This window comes from Pagrus major, chromosome 8 (assembly GCF_040436345.1).
Source record: "Pagrus major chromosome 8, Pma_NU_1.0".
Classification (NCBI taxonomy): Eukaryota; Metazoa; Chordata; class Actinopteri; order Spariformes; family Sparidae; genus Pagrus; species Pagrus major.
The window spans coordinates 15,406,285-15,433,947 of NC_133222.1; the positions used below are offsets into that span (position 1 = coordinate 15,406,285).

General features: G+C 40.7%; 2 protein-coding genes across 2 annotated transcripts; one reads left to right on the forward strand and one right to left on the reverse strand.

Annotated features, from left to right (window-relative positions):
* Positions 1-312: 312 nt before the first annotated feature.
* On the reverse strand, positions 313-2,995 carry dnajb9a (DnaJ heat shock protein family (Hsp40) member B9a). The gene is made up of 3 exons (XM_073472177.1): positions 2,875-2,995; positions 2,198-2,428; positions 313-2,002 (listed from the first exon to the last, which is right to left on the reverse strand). Exons 2-3 carry the CDS (start codon positions 2,412-2,414, stop codon positions 1,578-1,580), a joined length of 642 nt encoding a protein of 213 aa, XP_073328278.1. The 5' UTR covers positions 2,415-2,428; positions 2,875-2,995; the 3' UTR covers positions 313-1,577.
* A 562-nt stretch (positions 2,996-3,557) lies between these two features.
* Positions 3,558-25,878, forward strand: LOC141001113 (calcium-independent phospholipase A2-gamma-like). The gene is made up of 10 exons (XM_073472080.1): positions 3,558-3,702; positions 3,958-5,276; positions 6,430-6,579; positions 8,045-8,196; positions 8,535-8,629; positions 9,892-10,063; positions 11,078-11,135; positions 11,511-11,702; positions 22,062-22,257; positions 24,699-25,878. Exons 2-10 carry the CDS (start codon positions 4,026-4,028, stop codon positions 24,974-24,976), a joined length of 2,544 nt encoding a protein of 847 aa, XP_073328181.1. The 5' UTR covers positions 3,558-3,702; positions 3,958-4,025; the 3' UTR covers positions 24,977-25,878.
* The last annotated feature ends 1,785 nt before the right edge of the window (positions 25,879-27,663 follow it).

The following is a 27,663-nucleotide window of genomic DNA, read 5'->3' on the forward strand; positions in this document are numbered from 1 at the left end:
TTGTGTGATACCCAAGAAGTGATGCACACATCTATGATGAAACCTGTATCACCTGTTATTTAGGTTTGGACATTTATAGGAAAATTTACAGTACAAAACACTAACATAGAAATTGTAATAAGATGTGGTCCGTCTAATTATTTTGGGCAGTGTTGAAAAAAGTACCCACTAGTGAAACATTAGTAAAAATAAAGATATCGCGTTAAAGTATTTAACCAGATTTTGGTTCTTAAATCTAAAATGTAAAAAAATCACACCATTCACAAACAAGATATATATGGTATATAAATAAGCAAACAGAAAGAAGCTCAGTTTGGTCTCTACTTTTTATTTCTAGAAACAGGTTTAACCCATACAAATTAAGTGCCATTGAACATGTACAACTCTATCAATATATTAAAATATTGCACGCTCTGTGTTATAGGGGCACATCACTGTAACTAGTTTAAAGGTATGAGGTAACAGGTATGTTAAGAACATTGATGCATGTATGCACTTAAATGTAATAAATACAGCAGGATAGTACTGCAGTATTTTTTACAAATCCCACTTTTAAGAAATAGTACATACAGTACACCCTATGCAATTTAACTTGACATATACATTCTTGAAGGGTTTACCTGACATGCCAGTCAGATGTTTTTAAATACATATTTAAGAATATTTGGTTCAATTTCAAGCAATTGTAATTGTAAATTATAGAAATAATTAGTTAATGTGATTCCAAATTAAGAAATTGTTGTGACTTTTTTTGGCCTCAATCTAGATGTCCTAGATGTACCTCTCTGAGGTACACGAAATACCACAAAAAGGACATTAGACTTCTGTATTAACTGACAGGCTATTTCTACTTCCTCTAAAATCTGAGCACACATTTATCCATTAACCATTTCCTACTTACATTTTCTACTTCACAGATATTTACAATTCTTGTGCATTGCTAAAAAAAAATTGATAAAGTTCAGAAAATGTAACTGGCAGTGTAGAGTACATGAATATTTCAACAAAATGTAGTAAAAACACCAGTAAAACCAGCCAACATGTGGAGGGTCACAGAGTTTTGTTGTCCATGACCCCGTTTGACAACCATAAGCAAAAATCCACTGGCTGCTATTGTTTTCTACCTTCAGTTGTGTTTTGAGACTCACAATGGCAAAACCTATTCAATAGAAACGAAAAACTGGACAAAAACAAGGTGGAAGTAGTGAAGTAGAGATGAACTAACACATAGGTATTCCTGTGCCAAATTCAGTATGATTGTTTTATTTTTCCAAAACAGTAAACGCAAAAAAATTCCCACATCAAAGAAGGTGCTTAAAAATACTGACAAAATACTCCCTTACTTTAACAGTAAGTGAAAAACTACCACAATCATGTACAAGTCCATGAGCACACACAGGGAATAGCCTGAACAAAACATAGCTTATTTGAATTTAGACCTAATCTAAGTAAACTGAGTGGTCACTGTTTGTCATTTCACAGCATTTGAACCAAGTGGCTTCCCGTAACCTAATCAAAACAACAGTATTGTATTCCCTTAAGGCAATTTTTAATCAGAGGTCATTGTGCATTGCATCTCAAGATGCCGTACAGTCTGTGTATGTAGTTACCATGTTTCCTCTGCGCTGCGTCACTGTTCTACAGTGTTGTTTTGATGCGCCATGAAATCGGTTTTCAGTCTTTTTGTTGTGTCCATCAAAAGTAAACATTCTCTCTACTTCATCAAACATATCATCGAAGACACCTGCTCCAAAACCTCCTTGAAAGTGTCTCTTATGTCTGCTGTGGGTCTCCTTGTGGGACCTGGAGTGTTCATCAAAGTGTCTTCGGTGACGGGCATGCCTGTTCTGGCTGTAGATGTCAAAGTCCTTGAAAATGTCATCAAAGTTAAAGGTGAAGGGTTGTCTATGTCTTCCTTGCGTCTCCTTGGTGAAGTATGCAGAGTTGACCCCAAACTGCTCATATTCTCTTCTTCTGGTTTCATCGGATAAGGTTTCATATGCTGCACACGGAAAGACAAGATTCAGTCAAGGCTGGAGAAGTGACAAAGACCTAGCTATGGTACACTAAAAGCTCAAACATGTACATTCAACCATGGCCACATACTCCAGACTGTATATAATAAAATAGAATAATATTACAGTATGTCAGGAAACAATGAATTCTTACACACCAAAACAATTTAAATCAACCGTACCTTCAGCAATTTCCCTGAATCTCACTTCAGCGTCCGGGCTCTTGTTTTTGTCTGGGTGATATTTCATTGCAAGCCTGTGGAAAGCCTTTTTTATCTGTCGTTCAGTGGCATCTTTAGGCACTCCCAGTATATCATAGTAGTCCTTCTTGGCGAGTATCAGCTCTGTTATCATAAGGATGCACACTGCAAACGTTACAGCAGACTGTGCAGTCGCCATGGCTCTGATGCCCCCTGCATTCAAGAGAGAGGATGATCAGTCAGTGCATGCAAAAGGGTTAACACAACAACCTTGGTTATTGGCTTGTTTATACAATGTTATGGGAATGATCTTAGCTAGACAACAATATTAAATAGGCCTACTGTTAACTAACTAATCAGATATAGTGACTGACTTCTATGTGTTTTTCTTTTAGGTTAGCTTGGACTGATGAAACAACACTCAACACTTATATACACTATATTTCAATAATTTCGCTAACAGGAATTCTGCTGCTCACCTTAGATTCAGGCTATATTATATCTAATAATGTAAATTATTCCTGATATTTAAAGTTATATTTGGATGTTTCACCGCTATGTCATCACACCAGACGTCACCCCAAACGTTAGCTAGCTGAGTTGGCTAACACAATGTACTGCCCACGTACTCTCCTTTCTTTCTCTACAGCCACACTTACCTTTTTTAGGGGACACGAGTGCTCCTTAGCTGGTATACTGTGCTGCTTCTTAACTATTTACCCAATGCTAAACATGATATTGTTAAATTGTTATTTTAGGTTGTGAGTGTAATCGAGGAGCAGTGGTCAGAGGCAGCATCATTTCTGTCTTCTTCGTTTCTATTAATGAATGGATGGCTACACACGATAAGATAGCGCATTACTGCCCTCTGTCGGCCAATGTAGTTCACAACCTTTCCTCAACTGTCCGATAGTTACCCTTTAGTTGTTTGACAGCTAACTTATGTAAGCTGGCTGTGTTTATGATAAATATAAAGTCTTATTTAATATATTACACACACTGTTATCTTAAAGAGTTTTACACATATGCCACACTGTTTTTAGAGAGTAGTCATCAAAACTTCCTGCCGCCAGCGTGGCGCTCCATTTGTTCACGCCTGAATCCCGCGTGCAAGGGTGGGGACGCAATTTAAACACTGGTTGTCGACTCCGCCCATTGAGGAATGGTTCGGTGTACGCCGGTAAATATTAAAGTTGCCCCTCTACTGCGGTTAAACGGTGGGGACAATTTCCTCAACCAATCAAAAGACTCCATTTAAGGGGTCAAACGATAAACAGCCAATTGCAGAGCACTTTGACCGTCACGTGATCATTGTTTTTCTTTTGACCGACGTCCCGACGTCAGTCTGGAAACAAGTGTCAGGTTGAGTGACCGTATGTATTGCCGTACGCTGTTATACTTTGGTGTAATCGTTTGCGAAGGACGGCGACCTAATGAGAGTATTTAACGACTCCCGACTTCCATTATACGACGATATAAAATGACTGGTATGGTTTATTATGACTTGTGTGGCCTTTATGAAGGCTGGCGAGTTAGCTAGCTGTAGAGCTAACAGCTAGGTGATGTTGAAATGTGTTGTTGTCACTGTAGGCTAGCTATTTTGTCCTCTCAGTTAACGAGGCTTGAACTTTATTTAGGAGCAATGTTAGTGTTTTTATTTGACATGTCATTCTCATCATTTTCATTTTTTCTGTTTTCGTCCTTTCATGTGTACGTTTTTTTGTTTTGTTTATCATCACCAGGTTATTGGAAAGGGAGAGCATAAACCTAATATTGCTTTGGATGGCACAAACTCTTGTGATCTGAAAGAATGAGTCATAAATGGGCTCCAAATACCTGGGTGAAAGTAAGCAGAGCGTTTCATTTGTGGCAGAGACATACTCCAAAGTCAGCAGCATCACCTCCCTTGTCTGGTACCTCTCACTGCAGGGTTCGCGTACAACAACCTTATTGCAACAAGGTTGGCTATCTCAGCTGGAGGCACATCCAACACCTGAGGATCACTGGGCGCAAGGGATGGTTCTTGAAATCTAATCAGTTTCGACAAAGGCTTGGTCTCCACACTAGCACCCTGTGTTTGAACACTTCAGCCTCAAGGTGGTCTGCTGGTCTGAGCCAACACATGTCGCGAGTCAGGAACACACTGGACACAGTTTCTAAAGCTGTGAGTGGGACACATACAGAACTTCTCTCCAAAATCGCCAGACTCAAACCCAATGCTTTAAAGGCTGGAAAAAAGGCTGAGACTAGTGTTGAGTCAACGCCAAAAACTGAGGAAACTGCAGTCACGCCTAGTCCTGCTTCCATTATTGCTGCTCCCCCTTCTGCATCTGCTACACCCAAACCCATATGTGACTCATCTCCTGCCAGTCCCTCTATTCCAACTTCTGCTGCTACGTTTGATGCAAGTGCCACTACCTCCACTCATCCTCACAACTCTTCCCATGCAGCTGTCATTGCCACAATTCAAAGTCAGTGTGAACCTAAGGAGAAAAGGCTGAGACGTGTTGTTCCCGCTGTCAAAGCCAATGGTACCAGGAAGCAAGAGGAGCTTAAACCTCCATCGAGTGATTCTGAGAGCAAAAGCACAACTTCCAAACAAGCCACAGCACTTTTCCATCCCAGCACCTTTTCAGTCAGCCTGGATGAGACTTACAACTACCTGGCCCATCACATCAACTCATACTTTGGCAGCAGCACAAAGACTCAGGACAAGAAAGTGGACAATGTTGATTCCTCCTCTGCTTCCTCTCAGGGTCAAAAAACGAGCAACCTCGTATCAGTGTCTGATAAAACAGTCTCTGCTGCTCCAGTTAACCCACCTGCTTCCAAGAAGGGTTTAGGACACTACCTGTCCTACTCGGCTCCCACTGTACAAGCCTTTGTGGGAAGCTACATTGCACCCCTGGTCCCCAAGTTTAGAACTGCAGAGTCCAAAAGCGCTGCAGTGGAGGTGAAGAAGTCTGAGGATGCGCCAGTCAAACAGGCTGAGGCCGCACTTAGTAAGGAGCAGAAGGCTGCAGAGGAGAAAGCCAAGAAACTTCTGCTTCAAAGGGAAAAGGTATGTCAACAAAATGCAATGTTTAATTTGTAAATGTTACCTAATGTTGGGCGAATAACATCTCAATAATCCAAGGATGAATGACATGCAAAAAAAAAATCCTATTGCTATTATTGTGACAGATACTGCAATCACGCTTCGCATTTTTGCATTTAATTTCACTGAAAAAAATCCAAAACTAATAATGATGTGGTCTGTATAAAACAAGCATGCTCCTTTTTGTCTGGAGTGCTGATCATGCCTGTATCTTTTTTTGTATTTTTATTGATCGTATTGTAATTTTGTAAACATTTTGTTCTGTTAGTTCAAGCACAGGTTCTCATGATATGGGATATGGTTTGTGTCTATGTTTGAGTGAAACATGATTTCCTCATCAGATAGTTCTGAGAATCTGGTCCAGGAGAGCTCAGTGCCTCCTGTCCACACATTGACCACAGCTCTTGCCACTCTATATGTCTAATGTCAATGTAGTATGCTGATGTGCTGTCTGAGTTCTGGGAATCTAGTTTCAAAAATAACTCCCTTGTGACGTCAGAGGGCCACGGAAGGTGTGTACTTTATAGTATATAGGCCAAACCAGGCTGTTATGGTGTGGAGATACAAACAAAACTGACATTTAGTTATGTCAAGGTCAGATTAAGTCATTTTAAGGAACTAAAAATATATTTTTGTTTTACTGAGTAGATAGCAAGAAACAAGGGCCGCACAATTTATTCAAATATTATTAGCTGCAATTTTTTGATAAAGATAAAAAAACAACAAACAACTGCATTATAATGGACAACTACAGTGCTGTAGACCCCAACAAATCTCATGTCACCATAATTTGAATAGTTTTTTATTTTTTTCAGTTAAAATAAATATTGTGACACAAAAAGGATTATTCCCACTAAGGTGAATCATTTTGCAATCGTAATATCTGTCAAAATAATCGCAATATGTGCGATTTTATTATGTGTTTCTCACTTATTACTCCCCTCCTAGTCTAGGATGCTAGGGGAGAAAGAAATAAAACAATAATGGCTATATTAATTCGTTAGTAGTTGTCGTTTTATTTTTTAAATGACGTTTACACCATGTCAGGTTTTAACTTGGGTCCTAGCTAATGCTCAAAAGCTGGACCTCACTGGTTGCACATTATTTTTTATCCTAGATCATTGCCAGGGTGAGTGTGGACAATCGAACTCGGGCTCTGGTGCAGGGTCTCCACAGGGCATCAGATGTAAGAGTCTACATCAACAGGGTGGAGGACCTCAGCTACCATCTGCTGGAGTTTCCAGAGACTAGTGGTGTCGCAGTCAAGGTAAGAAATCTGTGCATTCTTTCCCCCTTTTTTGCAGAATGCTAGCATATTCACGTTTTGTCAGCAGAGTGTCTGGTGCTGCTTAGCATATACAAAAGCAACAACTCTTATGTCTGACACTAGCTCATGGTGTCAAGACAGTGTTTACTGCAGCATGCTTTTCATGCATACATGATAGTGTTATATGTGGCCTGGATTGCTAAACAGCTGTAGCATGTAAATAACGTAGATACTGGACTTCTGCTTGTGTTTGAGAATCTTTCCATGCCAGGCAAAATGTCAAGAGCGTGGCAACTATATGCAGACTGCATACTGTAGCATTTATTTATGTCTCAGCCTTATCTGTAATGGTGTCAGGAACATATTAAATGTGAACCCGTTTCAAACCAAGAACACTTTTACTAGTGTGTGAACAAAGGACAGTGTTTAGCTCAACATACTGTTACTGTAGAAGAATTCTTTTTTAGAGCTATAAAAATGGAGGCAGGAGAAAGTAGACCACTGTGGTGACATTGTGGCGATTGACCTGAATTTGGTCTCAATGCAATTGTGCTGTGAGGAAAAAAGGTCCTCTGACTCCCCACAATCATTTATCCCAATTCTATCATTCAATGTACATCATGACAGTTTCATGTCACCTCAGCACAGAAGTCTCCCGAGGGTTTCACTGATTCTGTCGGTTGTAGCTTTCAGGTATTGTGTATTATCCAATGTCTTAAAGGTATGTATAGCCATTAAAAGGGCAATGTGTAAGAATTAACTAAATTCTTACGTATTAAAGGCTAACCTTTCAATGTTCAAAAATGAAGAAAGAAATAACAGTTCAGATGTACTGGAGGTGTTTCAGAGAAGTAAGCATGCTAACCAGTGTAAGCACCAACACTTCCCTGGTCCCCAAGCTCCCATTCCAGACTGCTAACTGAGCTAAATAGCTAACGTCAGCTACAGTTAGAGGGAGTCTAGTGGCCAATTCTTACATATTGCACTTTTTAAACAGCCAGTTGCTGCGATTAGAACAATTTTGCTCTGCCTGCATTGTTTTATATGCATTAATTTTTAATCGCAAATGACCCCACCTTGTTTGCTAAATTCATTCTGATTAAACTTTGACTTTCAAAACGGCAAAACTTTCCAGCTAATTTGAGAGAGACGGTGAGATCGACCGCTCATTCAGGAAGCATTGATTGTTTGTGCCCTTGTTTGAGTGACTGCACGCTGAAAGAAAACAAGCAGCAGAATTGGAGCAATGCATTACAGCCGGTAGTGAAAACAAATACAAGGATAGAGGGTAAATACAGCAGGATGACAGATTAATGCTGCGGTAGCTCCAGCAGCTTGTGAGACCCTCACAAATTTGAGCTCCATCTCCTGTTTGCTGCATGATCAGAATTGGCCTTTCATGGTGGAAATATTGTGTTTTTCATTTCCACTTTTGACTGCCTCAATACGTTTATGTGTCCCACAGGAGAAGGTTGTCCCCTGCCTTCTGCGTCTGAAACAGGCCAGTGACCCAGGCCTGAGGGCAGCAGTTAGAGAAGCCCTCGCTCTTGTGGGCTACCATACACCTGTTAAAGGCCGGGGCATACGGATCCTGTCTATAGATGGAGGAGGATTAAGGTACAAGTTCTGCTCTTTCCTTATCTTATTGTAAGATAAGAGTCACTGATGTCAAGTCTTTTCAAAGTGGAACTAAATGGCATTTGCTGCAGCCAAGGCCATGCTTTGAAAAGCAATTTACTGCTTCTATTATCTTCTATTGTTTCAATCTGTCAAATGAATATAGTCTTGAGAAACATTCAGTTAAATGAATGGGGATTTATTTCCCATTTGTCTTTGTTAGTCTAGCTGGAAAATCAATCAACTGTCACTGTTTGTGGCCAATTTGTGTGCTGCGGTTGTCATCTTACTAATTTATGGCTCTTTGTGTATGTCTGTGTCTGGCTTTGTGCTTTCAGGGGAATTCTTGCACTTCAGACGTTACAGAAGCTGGAGGCACTGACCGGCAAACCCATTTACAAACTGTTTGATTATATTTGTGGTGTCAGCACAGGTACGCCATCCTCCTGCTCTACTTTTGAATGTTTATTTATGTGTCTGGATTATGAGAGCAGAGTGCAACAGTGCAGGCTGGACTGGCAGCAGCACTGATCACACTCTGACCCATTTGTTGCTCTACTTGTTTTGACCTAATTTCAACACTAACACCGCTCTAATGTTTATCCTGCTGTTTCAGACTCAAGTTAGGCCATAGTGAAGCTGTTTCACAATTGTCTAAATTTAATTATAAAGTAATATATCTCATAAATTGTTTTTGCTTCGTTTGATTCTTACTTCTTCCCTTCTATACAAAATCACCACAAGGGGCTGCTGTGGCCCATCCTCAAACTGTCTTCTCCATCTGCCACTGGGTTGTATTAATTTCACAGCAGACTGAAAAAGTACATTTTATTTGCACAGCACATTGGCCTTTAATCACTACCAGAAGTCTCTGTTTGTCCTCACTTCATATCAGCTCTCTCAGTCTTAATCCCCAACAGTTGGAGGTACTTCATTTTCACATTTAGTCAATGTTGTCAAAGCACAATGTAATCTGCCTGCTAGATCGAATGATGTTCACACATTTAAAACCCATCTGGGCGACATCTGTTTAGTTCACCCACAATATTCAGGTACACCCCATCTCTGCCCCCATAGCACTATTGTGGCTTGGAAATCCTGTCAAGGATCCTCAATCATTGAGAAAAAGCAGTTGTAATGGCCCAGATAATCCCATGCACTTGCTAGAAAATGATGATCCTAGGGTTGGTGTGTTGAGGACTGAAACTGCCAAAAACAAAAACAAATAAATGATTAAATAAATGGCTCAATAACTACATTAATATGCACCTAAATCTACCAAAAATAACATTAAAAATAAATGAAGGCATTAATCAATTCACGAAATGTTACATAAATTGATATTTCTGTTTTAATTTGCTTCTGTATTATTTATCTATTAAGTCACCATTTTATTTGCTTTCCCATTTTACTTATTTATTTATTTATTTATTTTAATCTTGGCAGTTTCAGTCCTCGATAGTTATGTCACTTTTAACAGATACTCTTCCAGGCAATTAACCTCTCATCAACCCCACACCTTGAGAGGAACAAGTGGTACACTACCTGTTTGCTCATGTATTACCAAGATTATCTTGTTGCATTCCCACAGGAGAGCCTGCAGCTCTCATACTTAATGTGCTTTTGTGTGATTCATCTGCCTGTACCTGTCAGTGACTTTCCCTATTTGAATGTTTGTGTATGTTTTTCCCTCAGGTGCTATACTTGGGTTCATGCTGGGTGTGTTCCAAATCCCACTGAACGAGTGTGATGATCTTTACCGGAAGTTGGGCTCAGACGTCTTCAAGCAGAACGTCATTGTCGGCACCGTGAAGATGGGCTGGAGCCATGCTTTCTATGACAGCGAGGCATGGGAAAACATCCTCAAGTAAGTTCCTTTTTCACTGATTGCAGGGTGGTGGTTGTGCTTATGTGATGTGGAGCAATGTTGAAATGCCATGAATGTGGTGAAACTGTTCAAAAGCACGTTATTGTTTATGTGCTTTTCTTTAATCCTTTCTTTGTTGAATGTTTTTAATTTTCACTACTTTATGAACGTAAACATAAAATTATTTGGAGGTTACTAAAATTAGGGAGTCCATCAAAGTAAACATCATGTCTGCTCTTTGTTTTTGTCAAAGTTATGTAAAATTGTGTGATATTGCTTTTCTATTAAACTGCAGATTTCTTCTCAAAGTCTGTACTACATTGCCATGCAACAATAATGTGTCTTGAAAAGAGCTAAAACAATCACTCAATTAATTGATAAGTCTATTGAAAGAAAATTAACGGGCAGCTATTTTCATAATCAATTAATCCTTTCTGTTTTTGTTTTTTTTTTGGATGAAAAAAGTCCATGCTGGTGTTAGCTTGTTTAATGTTAAGATTTGCTCCTTTTTTTTCATTTATGGCGGTGAACAAAGAGTCTTTTTTTGACATTTTATAGACCAAATGATTCTTGGATTAATCATGAAAATAATTAGAAGAATAATTGAATATAAAAATAGTTAAGTAAGTACGTAAATTGCAGTCCTAGTCTTGGATTAAAATAAAAGCAGACATGATGTTCACAGTGATGGATAACCTAACTGAAGCAAATTTCAATTTTCACATAATATGGAAAGTGAATTAATATAACTTTATTAATATAAAAGGGTAGAAACTGCCACTGGATGCTCTAATGTTATAAGCAGTTAGATCAAGCACACAAAGATTGTTGTAAATGGCCTACAAACCTTTAGAACAGAAATAATAATGGTGATCACAAAATGATTTGAAGTTTCATTTACTGGTATGCAGGGGGATTTTGTGAAGCTTGCAGAAAGAAATCTGTAACAAGTCTCACTGCTATCCAGAATTCACTAATCCAGAAAATAACATCATCCGATCTTCCCTTCCACAGAGAGAAAATGGGTTCTCACCTCCTGGTGGAGACTTCAAGAAACCCTGAATGCCCCAAGGTGAGCTTTAGAAGATGGTCTGACTCATTCTCCCCTCTTGTTCTGTTCTGACACCGACCAGTGAGCCTTCGTCTCACCTTGTATAGCGGGGTATTACAGAGAAAGCTCCTTTCTCTATCTCTTTCCTGCATACTGCTGCATGACAAGGGGAAGGGAAATTCACTCTAAAGCCATATAGGACAGTGTGGGTAAAGAAGTATATACGATTTTTTATGTCAGCAGACTCTGTCGAGGCTCACAGAACAGAGATGATATTAAATTGACCTGTCAGAATGTCGGTCCAGATGTTATGTCTGTATTTTAAATGTGTTGCTTGTAAAATGCTGCCTCATGCTGAAAAATAAAGTTGGTATATGTAATTTGCTTGACCTGTAGGTGGCAGCAGTGAGCACCATTGTGAACCGGGGCACTCTGAGGGCCTATGTGTTCAGGAACTACAACCTGCATCCCGGGGTGCGTTCTCACTACCTGGGGGGCTGTCAGCACCAGCTCTGGCAGGCCATCCGTGCCACGTCAGCAGCCCCCGGATACTTCCAGGAGTTCACCTTGGGAAATGATCTCCATCAGGTCAGTCCCACTTATAGCATTAACAGGGTAGTGAAAAGGGTGGTCATGATGAGCTTAATGATTAAATGATACGACTTACCTCTCTATCACTGTTACAGAAGAGAGAAAGTGATCAAACTCACTTGCAGTGGACTTATTATATTAATACAGTATTACATTAAAAGGGGACTCTGACTCCGAATGCATTATTAGTATGTGGGATATTCTCCTTCTGATAATTTATTACAATTTTTGATACTCTACACTGTGAAGACACAAAATAAAAAGGTGAGCTGTATCACTGCACTGCTTTTTCTGATTGTAGTCAAAATTACTGGGCTGATAGTCAAGTTCCCAAAGTACGCCTTCTTGGGTTACCCCGAAGCCAAAGGTGAGGTCACTTTTTGACCCATAACTCTTGATCCTGTCTCACGTATCAACCAACATTTCCTCTTGAGTTACTTGGGTCAAAATGAGTCCAATTAATATAACGCTATCAGAGAATTAATTTAGGGGCTATTGGAAATGTCGGTAAAAACACATATTTTTCTCTTACAAAGCTGCTCTCACACTTTATTATTACCATTCAGTGAAATTGTAATACTCTAATACACAAACAAAAATCTGCCTCACTGTACAAAGCTTGAAGACTTTTGCTTAGCCAGAGAAATACTATGATATTTAATGCTCAGTGTTCCCGTAAAGACTTACCTCATACTCATGCTCTCTTTCACACCCTTCTTCACATTTACACCATATATTTACAAACCTAGAGACAATTTCACTGCAGTCCTCTGATACAGTAATACAGGGCTTTTTGTTGGTGTGTTGGATTTAAATGCTGTGCCAGTCAGTGGGGAGTTTGAAGGATTTCGAGAAGCCTAATGACAAAAATCATCTGCAAGTGAGAGGGAGGAACTGCATTTCCCTCCTGTCAGTGTTTATTTCCAGTCAGTTACATTTTGACAGCAGAGTGACGGGTAGAGTCGCAGTGAGACACACTTAAATCCATCTCCACTAAACAGTCATGCATTAGCCATCAGTGACATAACAAACCGCCGGTCCACCGTTTTACTGATCAATACATATGGCTCTGTTTGCCTTTAGCTTTTCAGTAAGGGCTTAGTCAGTAAACAGAAGAAATAAGAAACCACCTGAGTAGTGTCTTAGATAACGAGCGTGAATTTTTGTTGTGGTCAAAACAGAAGTGCTTTAGAAAAAGACATAAAACGCAGGAGAACAGAGATGTAAGTCGTAATGTTCTGCTTCTGTTTGAGTATTCTGCCAATGTTGCCTGTGTTTGACCTGTCACATTCAGATGTCAATAGCTCCTTGAATTGACATTCAAACACACGTGGTGTAAAGACTGAAGAACTCAACGTAGACACAGCAAACACGTGAATGAGCATGTGTTTGCATCAAAGGCAATATCCCATGTCGGCACGCTCCCACACTCTTAATTGGAAGCTGTGTTAGTTGTGTAGGTGAATGGGTAAGTTCAGGGGAAGAGAATGAAAGAGACTGGTTGATGAAACCCCACCTGTGGTGGGAGATTTCCCCCAGCATGCCGTCTAGCAGGTTTCACCCTACTCGAAGATGCATAAATTAGCCCAGTGCAGCGCTGCCTTCATCACACACACAACTGTTTGCCTTCTACATCTGCCTCGTTAGAATGAAACGACAGACAATCTAATTATGGAAGTGCTTTTCCAAACTCTGTTAGCCGCCAGCAGGAAACCTCATACTGTGAGAAGATGAGACACCGTCAGTAGTTTAATAGATTTAACACCTTTGACATGAAATTGGTTACATTCACACTTTATTTTCATTTAATTTGGAAACTTCAAAATAAAAAGCTGAATGAAATGAGAAAAAGAGAGCTTCAGTTCTGATTTACTAACAAGCACTTTTTCTGCCTTGCTCATGTTTTTCCACTGGCTAATAAATCTTTCAAGAATATTTTTAAGGAGGTGTTTTGCCTTGACGGACAATTCCTGTGTGATTTGAGCTGTTGCTCATTTCTTTCTCTTTTTATTTTTGGAATAGTTTTAACCTGCATTCACCATGACTAGATATTCCACCAGCATTTGTTAGCTCGGTTTTGGTATTCGAGAAAACATAGGGTTTTGAAAATCAGAACATTGATCTTCGGCTAGAAACTTTAGTAGTAGTGGAACTCCCAAGACCTGTAAACACGTGTAAAATTGACTATTTAATCAAAGCTCACATAGGCACCCATTATGTCATTTTTAGCAAATCTTCACTGAGTAAATGTCTTTGCTAAATCTTATTTAAACTAGAATGAGAACACTTTGTGCACATAATTGGGGCAGCTTAAACCAGAATAAAAGTCAAAGAACATCATTCATAGTAAGTTTCCCTGACCATCTTCAAAATGCCACCCAGCCTGAAGGCTTTATTTGCTGGCTACTTGAGCCACTTAAACCAGTCGTGAGCATAACATGCTGTCTGTGTGATGTCAGGATTCCCTAGAGAGAGAGTCATCTCGCTCTTTTCCACAAACGCCCACAGAGTTTTCCACTTAATTCAGGCCCCAAACAATCATCCTTTTGTACGGCGAGCACAGGAGAGTTGCCATGCCATGTGCTGCACGAATGCCGGAATTCTCAAGCAGCGTTTTCAAGAAAGTTGTGATTGTTCGTTGATGTTTCTGTGATTGTGCAGCCTGGAATGGAAATCGGACGGAGCCAGATTCAGACTGGTAATGCAGGGGAAATTTTAACTCGGAGCAAGACTTTTGAAGAAAAGCGGCAATGGTTTTATCAAAGCCTCACACTTGCTGCCATAGCCATGAAGAGGATGCCTTAGTGAGGGGGGACAAGGGGGAGACGAGCAAAAAAATAGAAGAAGATGAAGGGAGGGAGGTTCCACATTAAAGCCCTCTCAGTTATCTCTGCGCTAAAGAACACAGAAGTAGAAGACTTCAGACATTTCACAATGGATGCCAGGGCATGCGTGGAATGGCGAGGAGGGCCCGATTCTTTCCGCTAGTTGCTATGGCGTCTCCTGAGGCGGTGGGGAGGAATGGGAGCATGTTTTGTGCCCACCTCTGCCAGCATTTGATGGGAGGCATTGGATCAGTGGGCCACCACCCCCAGTGTGGCACCCTTGAGAGCCCCAATATGGCATAACATTCAGCAGTGAGAATTCACACAGTCTAAAACGGAGTAGGTCATATCAGCAAACCCATACTGTTCGCTGCTATGAAATGACAGGGAATGAGTCATATACGAGTTTAAGAAGTCATTAAAAGTGGCAGCTTTGGCTAGAGAACTCAGACTGTTTGATTCTGTGTGAGAAAAGAGGAAGAAGAGGCATACGATCTCACATAATTAAGTGCTAGTCCAAAAGTGAAGTTCAAGAAATCATAACCTTTTGATCTCCATTTTCTCTTCTCTCTCTTTTCCTTGTAAAGGCCACTGGAGGTGAAGTTATTGGTCATAAATTACACACTCAGCACCACAGTGCTTCTCAGACAAGGAGAGGAAGGATGGTGGAGTCAGGGTGGCGACGGCAGAGTATGAATCTGAGCTTTTAGCTGCTTCCTTATCCCAGCCCTCTCCTGTGTTAAGCCTTGGGAGTTCGGCCTGGAGGCTGTTGGAGGATGGAGCTCAGACTTGTGAGCCCAGCTGCAGACAGCTTCCCCCTTTCAGATTCAGGGTCTTTGTCCCTTGAGTATAAACACGCACAAATGGATTCTGTCATTGTCACCTTACCCCACCGACTGCCCTTTTTGTTCAGTTAAATACATGCTCTGCTACTTGATTGCACTGGCACACTTGTTTGGGGATTAGGCCAGTTCACTGATTTTGTTGACTGACTGCTATGTAAAAGCTTTTCCGCATCTTCCTCTGTCTCTAACCCCCTCACCTTCTCGCAGTGCTGCACCACTCATAGCAAGCCTCTCACTGCAGTGGCTCCAGAAGAGATTTCTGGAATATAAACCACAGCTTTAGACCTCGTATTACAATATATTTATATGCAAGTGTGCGTGTTCAGTCTCCTCTCAATGTGTGCGGCAGGGAAATTAGCTTTAAATTGCCCTGTAGATTACTTATTATGATAGACAGAAACATTATGCTTTCAAATATGAAGTTGTCAAATATGTACATAAAGCCCCGAAGAATCCAGACAGAGTAAATATGAGCAAGGAGCTTCTTCACCCATTTATATCACTGCAGGAATTGTCACGGTTTAATCTGAATGGCTGCAGCTGGCAGGGATGATTCATTGTTTCAATACTGGCTGCACATGTGTGGTCATGTATTCACAGAATGTGTGGGAAAAGGTAACTGTGCACAGTAGATCTCAATTTCTTTGCCTGCCTGCGGCGAAGTTGGCACTCTCACAGATGCGTCCCTCCTCTATTGACAGCCCTGGGAAGATGACTTGAACCTCAATGTGACCTTTGGGGCCTATGAAGCGAAAAAAGGCAAAGAGGAGAACTGGCCGGCATAATCAGATAATAGGGCATGAAGACCTCTGACTTGACCTGGCCACCACTTAAGAGTGGCACTGACACTGTTGTCATTCTCATCCTCACGTTCTGACAGTGGTGGCCTTTATGTGGATTGGATGCCATTTGGCCAATTAATTTTACTCAATGAGCAGATTATATGTTTCTGATTATGTGTTTCTTTCTTTTATGCACAAACAGCTTGGATTGATTTTGAAGATTTAGAAGTATTGAGACTGCACAAGAGAGTTTTTAATAGCAGCCTAATTATCTACTTTATCGATTGAATGACTCTCTCTGGAAAACAGTCTGGTTATTGTGACAGGCATAATCAGATGTCCATTGCTTATGTAATGCTTCCCTAATTAATCATTAGAGGGACGGGAGCCTCAATGGCAGAGCCTCTGTAATAATAAATCACAACAGAGCTCGGTGCCCCTCGGTGCAGCCCTGTCAAAGAAGCCAAAGAAGAAATCATAATGACTGCAGCAGCTCACTGGGACTGCGATGTGAATGCTGCACCACATGTATGTCGAAGGCTCACCTCATTTAGATTTAAGCAAGCGCTCTGTTCTCTTCTGTGTTGTGGCCGCTCATAATGACCCTCCAGCAAGACGGCATTGAAGCATACCCAGGGGTTAGAGAAAGAGAGATACACACAGGCTGAATGAAGAGGATGAAGTTTGCTGTCCCAGCTAATGGGAGCTGACATACACTGGGGCGTGAAATGACTTTTACTGATCCTGACGATAGCGCCTCTTTCCTATTCAAATCAGCTCTCCCCTTCTAAGACAGCCTAAACTGGCACAATGAAGATAAGCTCCCAAAAGTTAATGACAGCGGAGACATTTCAAACAGCAATGCAAGGGACCTATAAATCGTGCATGTCTTAATTTTGTTTATTTATCGCGACTTGTATCATCTCTGTAGTTTTATTTCAGAAGAAGCTGTAAGAACAGTTCCTATTTAAAGCCGTATTTCAGTATAATTGGCAATCTGGAGAAGTGAAACATGTTCCCATTGGTGTGGTAGGAGCCCTAATTAGTTGAAAACATGCTTTATGTGAGTTACAGGAAAATGATGAGCTGATTTGTGAATCAGCTATTAGACCCTGAAGGGCAAAGACAGGGCCAAGGGAGCTGTGATTCTCTGGAGTATCAACAAACAGGCTCTACCGGAATCAAGGAACGCTGTCAAAGGAAAGCATTAGGCCTTTCCAGGAAGGCAGAATACCAACTCGTCATGTCAGAAATTCAGCATCCGCTCAGACTCTCAGGTTTAACATCCGTCAGATGGTCACGACTGACAGGGGTGTACCCTCTGAGGACATTTATCCGCTGACATACGGCACGCTTTTTCACAGTGAGATGGAGTCATTGTAAGTCTGAGCAGCATTACAGCTCTAAATCCTGATAAATGGAAATGACCTTTGCCTAGCGTCATGCTGCGTGTTTGACAGACAGCTTGAGTTTGGACATTTTGTTTGCAAAGCTCATTTGCAGTTTGTACTAAGCAGATCATTGTTTTCTAACTTAGCTCTTGATCCAAATATGCCCTGGCCTGAAGAAACCATTATGCAAAAATGTGGCAGTGGGCCAAGTATGAGTATCTCTCTGAAAAGTGGCTTTAAGGATTTAATATGTATCATTTCTGCATTAAAATGTCAAAAACGAGCAGACTTTTTTATAGATTCTGTTGAGTTGTGTGCTTTCTTTATCCTCAATGTTTCCAACAATGTTCAAACCCAAAAATAACAGTGTGTTTCATTTGACTACTGCCGCCAAAACCTCCAGGGAAACATCAGATGATACATCAGAGTATGAGGAAGGAAGTCTGCAAACATGATTAGAAATAACATAACTTTTTAATACTAATTTTCATCAGCAGTGTTGGTTGTTTAACAACGAAGACAACAACTTGCATGATCCCACACTACCAGAGACATTATAAAAGAGGAAACAAACCACTTAAAGCATTTTGAAGACGACAAAGTCTGTATTCCAGAAATGGCGGTTGTATGACACCTTCCCCCAAAGGCCAATTGTCTGCTCCTCACAGCCGAACTGGGAAACATATCAGCCAATCATGTTTTTGCACAAGATCACCAAGAAAGATGAGGTTCCTAAGGAAAGTTAAAAAGGCTAAAGTCTGGAGTCAAATTCTTGGCAACTTTTACAGAGGAGCAATAGGAGGCATCCTGACTGGAAGCATCACAAACTGCCATGGTCTGTGCATGGCCCAGGACTGGAAGGCTCTACAGTAGGTGAAGAAAACCACCCAGAGCATCAGTGGTACCCATCTACAGCGCACGAATGATATCGGTGAAGTCTGCATAGAGCTAAAAGGATCCTAAAAGATAACATTCACCCCAGCCGCAATCTGTTAACCTTGCTGCTGTCTGGCAAAAGATGCAGAAGTATCTGCTGCCGTACCACAAGACTACAGAGCAGCTTCTTTCCTCAGGCTGCGGGACTCATCAATTCGTCCTTAAAAGGACTTTGACGCTACTTCACAACATCATCACACTATGTCTTTAGTTTTAATCGCTTTGATTGAGAGACTCCCAGTGGCAGAAATTGCACACTGTGTGTTTCAAGACCCCTGACTCAACCACTGCTGCTTTAGCATCTGGCTAACTGTTCTCAGTGTATGTTAAGCCTGGTGCCATCTTCCTCAAGGAAGCTTGTTTGTTTGCGACAGTTGTGGAAGCAGATGACAGATGCAAATTATCTGAATTAGTGATTCTGAAAAGTTGTAACTGCTACACGCAAAGAAAGTGGCACCTCGAAGCCTCTTCACTGCCAGAAAACCAGACATTACTTAAAGGCCTCAACTATGTCCAGAATTGCCCAAGCAGGTGCACTGAAATGGAGACAAGTTATAGCATTCAACTCCCAGCTCACAAGATCATTGTGCGGTCGCCTTCTAATGTTACATGCCTTGGCTCTGTGTGCAAGGCCGACCACTGTGCTTGTGAAACTTGCCCCAAGCTATGAGCACAAAGAACCCATGACTGGACGCAGACTGTTGCCATAATTGCCACTGAGTTCAGAAAATGGAGCCTCTCACAGTGGTGTGAGTGATAAGAAAACTGCCTGGTTGTTTTGTTTCCAGCTGGGTTCGTCTGGTGCTCACGACAGTCAGTCCCTCTAAGTCTCCATTAGGAGCAATTCCAGTCCAGGCATTTCTCCCTTCTCTGTGATTCATTTCTTGGTTTGCCAGACACCCTACTGGTGCATAATGACGTGCTTTGGACAAACGGCTGCCTCAGCAGTTCCTCCGTGCTTTGTGGCAGAGTGAAACCCTCTTTGTGTAACTTCCATCTCAGCCAGTGAGATGGGTGCTCTCTGAGGCTCTGGCTTTCGCAGGGATTTCACTTAATAACTAACTATAAGGTTTTAAATGATTCATACTGTATATTATCATAATAGAATAGATTACTTCTTTTGAATCATAGAAAGTTCTTCTATCATTGTGACTCAGAAGGGTTGGAGACATTTTCTTTTGTAATTTTTCACACTTCGTCATTTTTAGCCACACAAGTAAGGTGGCTTGATGGATGGCGATACCAGTCTGTTGCTCCAACACTTTGGTCCAGACTAAAATATCAACTGTGTTGTACAGACATTCACGCTCCCCAGAGGATGAATCCCAATCATTTTGTTGATGCCCTGACTCCTCCTGTAGCGCAACCATGAGGTTGGACGTTTCTGTTTTATAGTGAAATGTCTCAACAACTATTGGATGAATTTTAAATGAAATTTGGTAGACATTCATGTGTCCAAAGGATGACTCCTAACAACTTATGTGATACCATGACTTTTCTCTATTGCCACTAGCAGGTTTTCATTTATTTATTGAAATATCTCAACACCTACTATAGAGGTTGGAACGAAATGTGAGGCAGATATTCATTTCCCCCTCAGAATGAATTGTAATGATTTTTAATGATCTCTTAACTTTTCATCTGGTACCATAATCAGGTAAAACTTCCAATATACTGTATGGCTCCAACTAATGATTATTTTCTTGACTGATTAATCAGTTAATTATTCAAAACACAAGGGGTTCTTTCATAGGAGACTAATGAAACCAGATAATGAATATATTTGAGAAGCTAGAAACAGAGAATTTTGGCATTCTTTCTTTCAAAAACAAAAGACTCATAACGAATAACTGATTAGCAAAATAGTTGCTGATTAATTTGCTGTCCATCTACCAGTACTTCATGTCAGAACAGATGGTGAACATTATAACTGCTTAACATAAACATGTTTTTGTGAGCATGTTAGCATGCTATCATGGGAGCTCAGCCCAATCACCATCATCAGTAAATTTTGGCAATGTACGTTTCTGCCAACCACAGATATGTTGAAACTTAACATGTATTTATGTTCCAACCTTTCTAAATTATGTTAGGTTTAACATTTTTACCTCTTGACAATGTGCTAATGCTCTGATTGGGTTTAGGCACAAAAAACACTTGGTTTGGGTTAGGGAAACATTTATGAATACTTGTTTTGGTTGGCTTCCCATTAAAAATATCCATTTTTTTGTAGCCACAAACATGGCTGGAAATTGTCCCAAGGTCTCCTCAAATTATCCAGTGGTGTCACACTTACAAATGTTGAAACGCAGTCTCGACCTGCAGTCATTGACTTGATAGTGACACCACAATCTGTAATATGAACGTGATGTGACACGTTTTGTATGTGGTACATGGCTTATGACACGTACAAATTTGAATGTATGTGTATTGCCAAAGGTAAACTGCCCAAGTGTTGCTCAGGAGGTAGAACTAGTCATCCACATAATTAGTAGGTTGGTGGTTCGATCCCCATTTTACATGGCCAGGTGTACTTGGGCAAGATACTGAACTCCAAATTGCTCCCGATGGCTTTTTCATTGGTGTGTGAGTCTGCGTATGAATGATTATTGCTCCTGAAGTGCTTTGAGTGGTCGGTAAGACAAGAAAAGAGTTATATAAATGCAGTCCATTTACTTGATGCAGTGCCCCCAGTCAAACTACAATAGCCGACTCCCATTGCAATGCTATTTTCATGGTCTTTGGATTGATGATACAATTTCCCAGTCCAGCTCCCTGGATGATTAGCAGACCTTTTGCCTTGGTAGCAGCACTCATACTCCCCATCATGCTGTGTGCTCCAGCAGATTTGAACAGAGCTGTCGTTAGGCTGCGACACTGCTGAAGTGTGCTGGGAAGACGGATTGTTCCCCCCCCTCTGCTCCCAAAGGCTCAATGTGTGTGAATCCATGTGACATATGCTGTCAGAAACACGTACTCGTATTATTATATGCATTGACTCTAAGCAGGCATGAGCGTTCGATCAAACATGCACATGCACACAGTCACATAAACAAGCACTCTTCCCCCGAGTGTGTCCCTAGACACTTGGGGCCCCGCGGCTCCCACCCCCCAGCCTGGCCTCTTTAATGAGGACTGGCCCCTGTGCGTTTGATCCTGCTGCCAGCCCTCAGCCCCGCGGCCCCTCAGCCTCATGCCTATTCAACAATCCCCACAGCCTCTCCAGTTACTCCCCCATTGCCTTGGGTAGGCTATGGATCCAAAGCAAAAGCACTCCTGGGCGGTTGTTCGATATCAAAGCCAGTCTGACTGAAAATGTGAGGGAAGAAGAGAAAGGGGAAAAAACAACTGCTTTGTAGACTTAGAAGCAGCTCTGTAACTGCACATTGATCTGTTCTTTTTGTTTGCGTCAGATGTTTTTTAAAAATTTCATCTATTGACTGTTAAAATCCGTGAAAGGTTCTGAGGTTTCAGATGCCAATTAATTGGTTTCGCTGACTGTGGTCTTGGCATAAAAAAACATTCATAGCCTGTAAATAGAGTCACTAACATGGCACTTGTTGTGTTTTGTGCACAGGATGGAGGTCTGCTGATTAACAACCCCACAGCACTTGCTATCCATGAGTGTAAGTCTTTGTGGCCTAACACACCCTTGGAGTGTGTAGTCTCACTCGGTACGGGCCGCTTTGAAACTCCTGGCAAGAGCAGCAGCACTTACACAAGCCTCAAAACCAAACTCACCAATGTCATCAGCAGCGCCACAGACACTGAGGGTAAGTAACAGTCACTGTGAAATGTTATTAAACTGGCATTAGAGGTTTTCTGCTTTAAAGTATCATTATGAAGTAAATGTTGATTGCAGAATTTAAGGGAAATAGAATAATATAAACATATGAGATTTGATTGGTTCCCTATAAACCCTGTTTACACTATGCAATTTTGTCCGATACCAGCAAACAAATCTCTCAGGAAAAGGAAAATTAACTGACGATCCACTCAGGTTGGCAGCATTTCTGTCTGCTTTCACATCTTTATTATAGTGTAAGTGATTGAATAATCTCATGTGTTGTCCTGTGTTGTTGTTATTTCCTATACTAAAGAAAACAGAAACAATCTAGTTGTCTTTGTAATAGCAGTGCCAACAATAATGCTGGGGGGTTCATACCAGCTCTCTCAGTCTTAATCCCCAACAGTTGGAGGTATTTCATTGGAAACTAATAGCACCAAAAGTGCTATTAGTTGCATCATGGGAAGTATAGGATCCATCAATTTTTGGAGCTTGAACCAAACTTGAAACAATCAAGCTATGGTAACCTCTGCTGCTTTAATCTTGTCCATGCTTTATATAATATTTCTTTATTATATTCTTCTCGAGTTAGTCCCCCAACTTTATGCTGGACGTGAAATACTCAATATTGGGAGTGCTCTTTTAATCACAGTTATAGCCACTACTGCAAAAAAGGCTTACATGTGCTTCATTTGATTTGATTAACTATAAAAGAGGTCTGGCACTCAGCATTTTATGTGGGAGCTTTCAAAGCAACACAAGACCACTGGCACAGCAGCAAAAATGTCTGATTATTTTTGGTCAAAGCACTAGTTAATATGTCAGGGAAAACGGTCCCAATAATCATGACATCACATGCCAAACGCAGACAAGCTGCATCAACAAAGAGAAACACTGGTCGGAAGATGAAACTCGCCAACAGGAATAAATTAGATAGTGTATAGTTGGATGGATGGAAATAGTTGGGTTTTGTTATTTTGTCGACAATTAAAGATTAGGTTAATACACATTAATGCACAAAAACTTGAATGAATTATAGTCTCTGTTTCTGTGTCATTTCTGGGGGAAGGAATTAGGTTTTGATGTCAGCAGCGTAGAAAAATACTGCACTGCAGGTTGACTTTGTTCTGGATACGTCCCATCGTGGCCCTCTGTAGTGGCAACCTCTTCCGTCTCCTTATCACCTCTGGACATGGGCACCTCTGCTGTGCCTAAATTTGGCTCTGTCCCCTCCCTGTTGCTGCTACTGCTGTGGTGCAGCGTGTGACCTAGATGCTTCCCTGCACTTGTTCCTCCTGTATTTGGGATTAAGCTCTCCCCAGCTCTCCAACAGGCTTTGTTATTTAGAAACAGGAGATTAGCAAGAGTGTTTATCGCTGATTTTCTCTTTTTCAAAAGCTTCCCTCCTGTCCCCGTGTTTCACAAGCCTCCTACTTTGTCTTAGGTGTATCAGTAGAGCTTCAGTTTGTTGTTATGGACAGATAAGGCTGATATAATGGGATTTTAGAAGTAAACAGAACTCCTGATTGAAATTGTTTTCCCTGAAGTATAATAATTCTGGTGTCTTTGTAGGATTATTTCATGATTATTTAGTATTTTTTGTACCTGGCAGTGTTCTTTTAGATAAAATAAGATAGCACTGGGAAGATGATTTGCATGATCACCCCTAGAAGCTACTCCAGGACTCAAATCTGTGATTTAATGATTTTGTTTTTCAGGAACAAACTGTAGTAAATATTGGAAAAGAGTGAATTATAATAGGGCAGAAGACATATTTAATCTCTAGAATTATCCACATATTATCTATGGAGCAAGCTTTTCTCATCTCAGGAAGTTTGTAGTTGACTTTGATTTCTCAATGTATAATTTTTCAAAATGCGACAACGCAATACAGTACATCGACTGGTTATATATATAAAATAGAAGTAAAAGTCAATACAACTCTCCAAATAACCTTTAAGATAAATTACTGCTGGTAGAATTTTGCCCTACAGCCGTAAAGGCAGCGAGTTTTAATAGAATTCATGTCGGGACTGCACTGCTGAACCACTGTGGGAACACAGAGAAAAGACCGCCATCAACCTTTTGGATCCTTCAGGCATATTTACCCTGTTCCTGCTCGCCACTGCCTGATGGTATGCATTCAGATGTTGTTGATTTTAAGCCTCTCAAATGTTGCATTTGAAAACAACCATGACAGACAAGCCAGACACTTTCGGTCTCGCACTCTCAGCCCTGAGTGCTTACACTGTAACACACTGACAGACATGTTTTGGTTTTCTCCCTCTTAACACAACATTTGAGTGTTTGTACATATTGGTGCTATTAGGAAGTTAATTGTGTGTTTATGATTTTGGTCTGCGCTGTGTGTAAAATGTCATGTTTGTGTTTATGCGGCCTCACGCTCACCTCTCTTCTCCCCTCCAGAGGTTCACGCCATGCTCGACGCCTTCCTCCCTCCCAACACCTATTTCCGCTTCAACCCCTACATGAGCGAAGACATCTCCATGGATGAGAACCGGCAGGAGAAGCTCAACTTGCTTCAGGCTGAGGGCGTCCGTTATCTGGAGAGGAACGAGGAGAAGCTGAAGAAGGTCACTCGCATCCTCACACGAGAGAAGAGCTCCGTCCAGAGGATGACTGAGTGGGCCAGGCTCAGGGCTGACATGTATAACGGCCTGTTGTTTCGCTCGTCTAAGTTCTAGTTTCAACACAAGCCACCTTTACCTCACATGGAAACTCTTCCCGTATTCTAAGTGGCCTGGAATACTGTACATCACGTTACCACGATCAGTGTGTCATCGTTGTTGTCTTCTTGACCTGTAACTCTAAAGAACATTGTGTAAATACGCAAGTAGGTATTGTATCCAACATGCCAAACACTACCTTTCTCTTCTGTCATACTTTATACTTGCATCTGGATGCTATTGTGGTTAGCAGCACTCAATATAGCACTTTGTTGTGCTCAAAAAAGATCCGTTAAACCCCTCAGTTGGGACTCAAGGTCAGCTTTGCAAGCCAATGATTCTTGTGACTAGTTAAAAAAAATGTTTTTGGAGACACACTCATTTGTTAGATGAGAAGATGGTCAGTACTTACGTCTCTCTACAGTAAGTATAAAGCTACAGCCAGCAGCAAGTTAGCTTCACTTAGCATAAAAATTGGGAAGCAGTTAGCTGCGCTCTGTCCAAATGTAACAAAATCTACCTACCGAGCTGTTTCCCATTTCCAGACTTTGTGCTAAGATAAGCTAACCAGCTACTGGCTCTCGCTACATTTTTACCATACAGACATGAGAGTGCTTTTGATCTTCTCAGCAAACTTTCAGCAAGGGAGAAAATAAGAATATTTCCCCAAAATATCGAACTATTCCTTAAAAAATACTGTAAAGTTCTACAGTAGCCGGAGTTAGGGAAGTATTCATAGACTGTTTTACCAAGTGAGTACTTTTTAATCTTTTGCTTTCCTTTTAAAGATTTTTTATGACAACCAGCATATCCTCACAAACCTGTGTTTGTACGTTCACAGAAAAACATGTAGATGGGATATATGTCATTAAAATGCTGTCTTTGTTGAGCTAAAACAGTAAAACAGTGATGTAAAGAAATTACAGAAAAATAGATATTCTTATTTTCTTATTTAAAGGTGCAGTATGTATGAATTGGCCACCTCACTAACCGCTAACTGCTGCTAACTGTCTTCTCTGTAAACATCCATGACTCCAGCTGCTGTTAGCTAGTTTGCTAACTTAGCCATAGCCGGACTACTGGGGGGAGTGTTGGTACTTAGACTGCTAACACAGGCGCGTCACAGCTTCTAAGACCAACTTAGGCCAGTTTGACGTCTGAATACATTGCTGAGGCGATTTAAAGTGGTTCCAACAGGGACTTCACCATCGAGGGCGACGAAGACAGGAGAGGGGAGCTAGAGCAATGTCGGGCATCAGAGAGGCAGGCAGCAGGAAAGGCAGCAGCATGTTAAACAAGAAGATCATCACATCTCACTCGGTGAATTAAGGGCTCAGTTCGACCAAACAGCAGATGGTGATTGTTGGAACAGAGGAAAAACAAACCACAGTTTTGGTGATTATTATTTTGTTTCTGCCAAATTTGAATGGAATGTGTTTTATGATGAGTAAAGGTCAGTTAAGTTTGTCTTTGTTCGGAAAAGAAAGAAATCTGAACACATTTCGGTTGTATTTATCTATTTGATAAGGAAAATAAGTGAAGGAAAATTCCCTTTCTTGGCATTTTGTAAGTTTATTTTGTTTATTAAAAAAGCAAGCTTATGGAATGTCGCAAAGTCGCCACTCGCACACATCTCCCAGCTGAAACTATGAGGGCAGAAGGCCTGAATTATGCTATCAGACTACCTTTTCTTGAGGTATAAAGTGGTATTACGAGACAAGACGGGCTGGGGCTGGCTGATTAGCATGCTCACTTCAATATCTCAGCAACCAAATATAAAGATGACTTTGACATAATGTCAAAACTTTCATTTCTTCTTCACTTTTTGAATGTTTTAAACCAAAATTCTTACATATTGCACCTTCAACGGTTTAATCAAAGTTAAATTTGAGCGCCTAATGCAAGTGATGTTTCTCCGTTTTAATGACTACAATTTGCACATTTAACAATGCAGCTACTGGTCAACTGTTGAAATGTATACTTATAGTAGTGACTTTGGTATAGGGGACGCACCTCAAGCATTACAGTATTGCATATGTTGTATGTACATGCATGTTATATAAGATTATACACAAAGAAAAATCAATATCTAGTAAAAAAAAACAAAAAACTGCAAAGAAGTGTAAGTTGGAAAGATAACTAAATCTTTAATAGTGATAAATGATTCATTATAAATAGATGATATATAAGTATCCAAACAGAACCTCGCTGTCATCCGGATGTAGCTTTTGTGTATTCTTTTAGCCTCAGAGTATTTTAAGTTCACATGTTTCAAACGCTTTTATCATTGTGTGCTTGATTGTTTGGTTTTATGGGTTCCCCACAGGCTACGTACATTTTCTTCTCTGTCTTCAGTGTGCCCTCTTTCCCTTTGATGCCTCTTTATAAAAGCCTCTTTCACCCTTTCTACCTTGAAGTGCTGTGTTTCCAGTCCCCACTCTGCTGCACTATGTTTGTAAAAAAAAAAAACATGCAGCTTTTAGCTAAAGGACTGGTTTAAAACAGATATGCTGCTTATTGATTCTTTATGGCTGGAAATTACCTTAATGACATGTACAGCTGAAAAAAAAATGCACTGCACACATTCATTTCCATACCTAATCTGGTCATGTACTGTATAACTGATACAACAACGTGTCGGTCACTCCTGGACCTGAGGTAAAATGGACACGGATGTTACCCAGATTATTATAATTCCACTGTTC

Bases quoted from the DNA above. Each gene is read 5' to 3' on its own strand.
- dnajb9a (XM_073472177.1), bottom strand. From the start codon at position 2,414: ATGGCGACTGCACAGTCTGCTGTAACGTTTGCAGTGTGCATCCTTATG. The intron at 2,003-2,197 runs GTACGGTTGATT...TTCCGTGTGCAG, and splicing joins ATTCAGGGAAATTGCTGAAG to CATATGAAACCTTATCCGAT.
- LOC141001113 (XM_073472080.1), top strand. From the start codon at position 4,026: ATGAGTCATAAATGGGCTCCAAATACCTGGGTGAAAGTAAGCAGAGCG. The intron at 11,703-22,061 runs GTCAGTCCCACT...TTTTGTGCACAG, and splicing joins TGGGAAATGATCTCCATCAG to GATGGAGGTCTGCTGATTAA. The intron at 22,258-24,698 runs GTAAGTAACAGT...TCTCCCCTCCAG, and splicing joins CAGCGCCACAGACACTGAGG to AGGTTCACGCCATGCTCGAC.